The sequence below is a fragment of the Centrocercus urophasianus genome, unplaced genomic scaffold, assembly GCF_019232065.1.
Source record: "Centrocercus urophasianus isolate 14NV4802_14NV808 unplaced genomic scaffold, USGS_Curo_1.0 seq_40, whole genome shotgun sequence".
Lineage (NCBI taxonomy): Eukaryota > Metazoa > Chordata > Aves > Galliformes > Phasianidae > Centrocercus > Centrocercus urophasianus.
In genome coordinates this window covers 3,410,779-3,412,516 of record NW_024884978.1, presented here as the reverse complement: position 1 = coordinate 3,412,516, position 1,738 = coordinate 3,410,779, and the positions used below count along the sequence as shown (strand labels likewise).

Sequence of the window (1,738 nt, the reverse complement as noted above, 5' to 3'; positions counted from 1 at the left end):
GCTTTTCTCGAGCGGCTTGCGAGGAGCGGGGCCGGCTGTGCCCGCGGCCAGGGGCTGCGTGCGGCGCTGCGGGAGCGGAGCGGAGCCCCGCACGGACAGGCGGTCCGGGATATCCGCGTCCGAGTTTTCTGATGCATTTGCTCGCACCTTCTTCCCCCGCTGCTTGGTGAACCCAGCCCCCCTCCCCCCCCCCCGGCGGTCTCCCAAGGATGGATCATTCCCAGTGCCTTGTGACTATATACGCCGCGGCGGTGCTGCTGGGGCTCCGGCTGCAGCAGGGCTCCTGCCAGCACTACCTGCACATCCGCCCGGCTCCCAGCGACAACCTGCCTCTGGTGGATCTAATCGAGCACCCGGACCCTATCTTTGACCCCAAGGAGAAGGATCTTAACGAGACCTTGCTAAGGAGCCTCATGGGAGGACACTTCGACCCTAACTTTATGGCTATTTCCCTGCCCGAGGACCGGCTCGGGGTAGACGATCTGGCCGAGCTGGACTTGCTGCTGCGACAGAGACCTTCGGGAGCGATGCCCGGCGAAATCAAGGGGCTGGAGTTCTACGATGGGCTGCAGCCGGGCAAGAAGCACAGGCTGAGCAAGAAGCTGCGCAGGAAGCTGCAGATGTGGCTCTGGTCCCAGACCTTCTGCCCGGTCCTATACACGTGGAACGATCTCGGCAGCCGCTTTTGGCCCCGGTACGTCAAAGTGGGCAGCTGCTACAGTAAAAGGTCTTGCTCGGTCCCAGAAGGCATGGTCTGCAAACCTGCCAAGTCCGTGCATTTAACGATCCTGAGGTGGCGGTGCCAGCGGCGGGGCGGGCAGCGGTGCACGTGGATCCCCATCCAGTACCCCATCATCGCGGAGTGCAAGTGCTCCTGCTAGGGCTGCGTGCCCGCCGGGCTGCCGGGGACCTTTGCTGCAACACAAACAAGAGACACTGCTTTCTGGTTAACGTTGTAATGCACTGTAACGTGTAGGAGAATGTATATTGTGTGTATATATGGCACCGTTTTAATATACTATTAAAAGGTCAGTATTATACGTGAAATAATCAGCGTCTACTGTATTTTTAAGACTATTACCCTGATCGTTGCTAATGTATCTTTTTTTTTTTTTTTTTTTTTTTTTTTTGTATTTATATTCCAGAGAGGAGTTGCTTCGCTATGGCGAAGTCGGTTTGTTGTTGTTGTTGTTGTTGTTTTTTAATAAAAGGATTAAAAAAAACCAAACTTTTTGATAAGAAAACCTTTTAAAGCTATTTTCCATTATTCGGAAAGCGTGTTGGTGTGTGTGTTTGTTTTTTCTTCTTACGGACTTCAGGTTAAAAAGAAAACGCCTCGAGCACAATGTTATTGTAAATAGAACGGTTTGAATGACTTAATTCTATGTAAATGAAGAGTATCTGCTATTTATTCTTTATATCCCTGTAGTAAAAGCGCAGAGCAGAATTAAAGTCAACCACTAAAACACGCGCCGTGCGGGTGCTGTTTGCTGTTCGGTGCGGCCGCCTCGCGCTGCTCCGCTCCGCTCCACTCTGCGGGTTCCGCAGCCCGCGCAGCTCCAGCGCCGCGCGCGGGGAAACCGCGGGGCTCCGGGCCGCTGCTCCGGGCTTTTGTAGCCGCTTGACATTTCATTTACAACGGGACACGTGTCTTTCACACCTACCATTGTGGTGGGACGCTGCTGAAACTTGACCCTTGGGCGTTGGGGGTTTGCAGCGCAGACGCGTTATTAGCCCG

The 1,738-nt window shown here is 54.1% G+C and overlaps 1 protein-coding gene across 1 annotated transcript; it reads left to right on the top strand.

Annotated features, from left to right (window-relative positions):
- Positions 1-209: 209 nt before the first annotated feature.
- On the top strand, positions 210-1,079 carry NOG (noggin). Its single transcript, XM_042833083.1, has one exon. It carries the CDS (start codon positions 210-212, stop codon positions 879-881), a length of 672 nt encoding a protein of 223 aa, XP_042689017.1. The 3' UTR covers positions 882-1,079.
- The last annotated feature ends 659 nt before the right edge of the window (positions 1,080-1,738 follow it).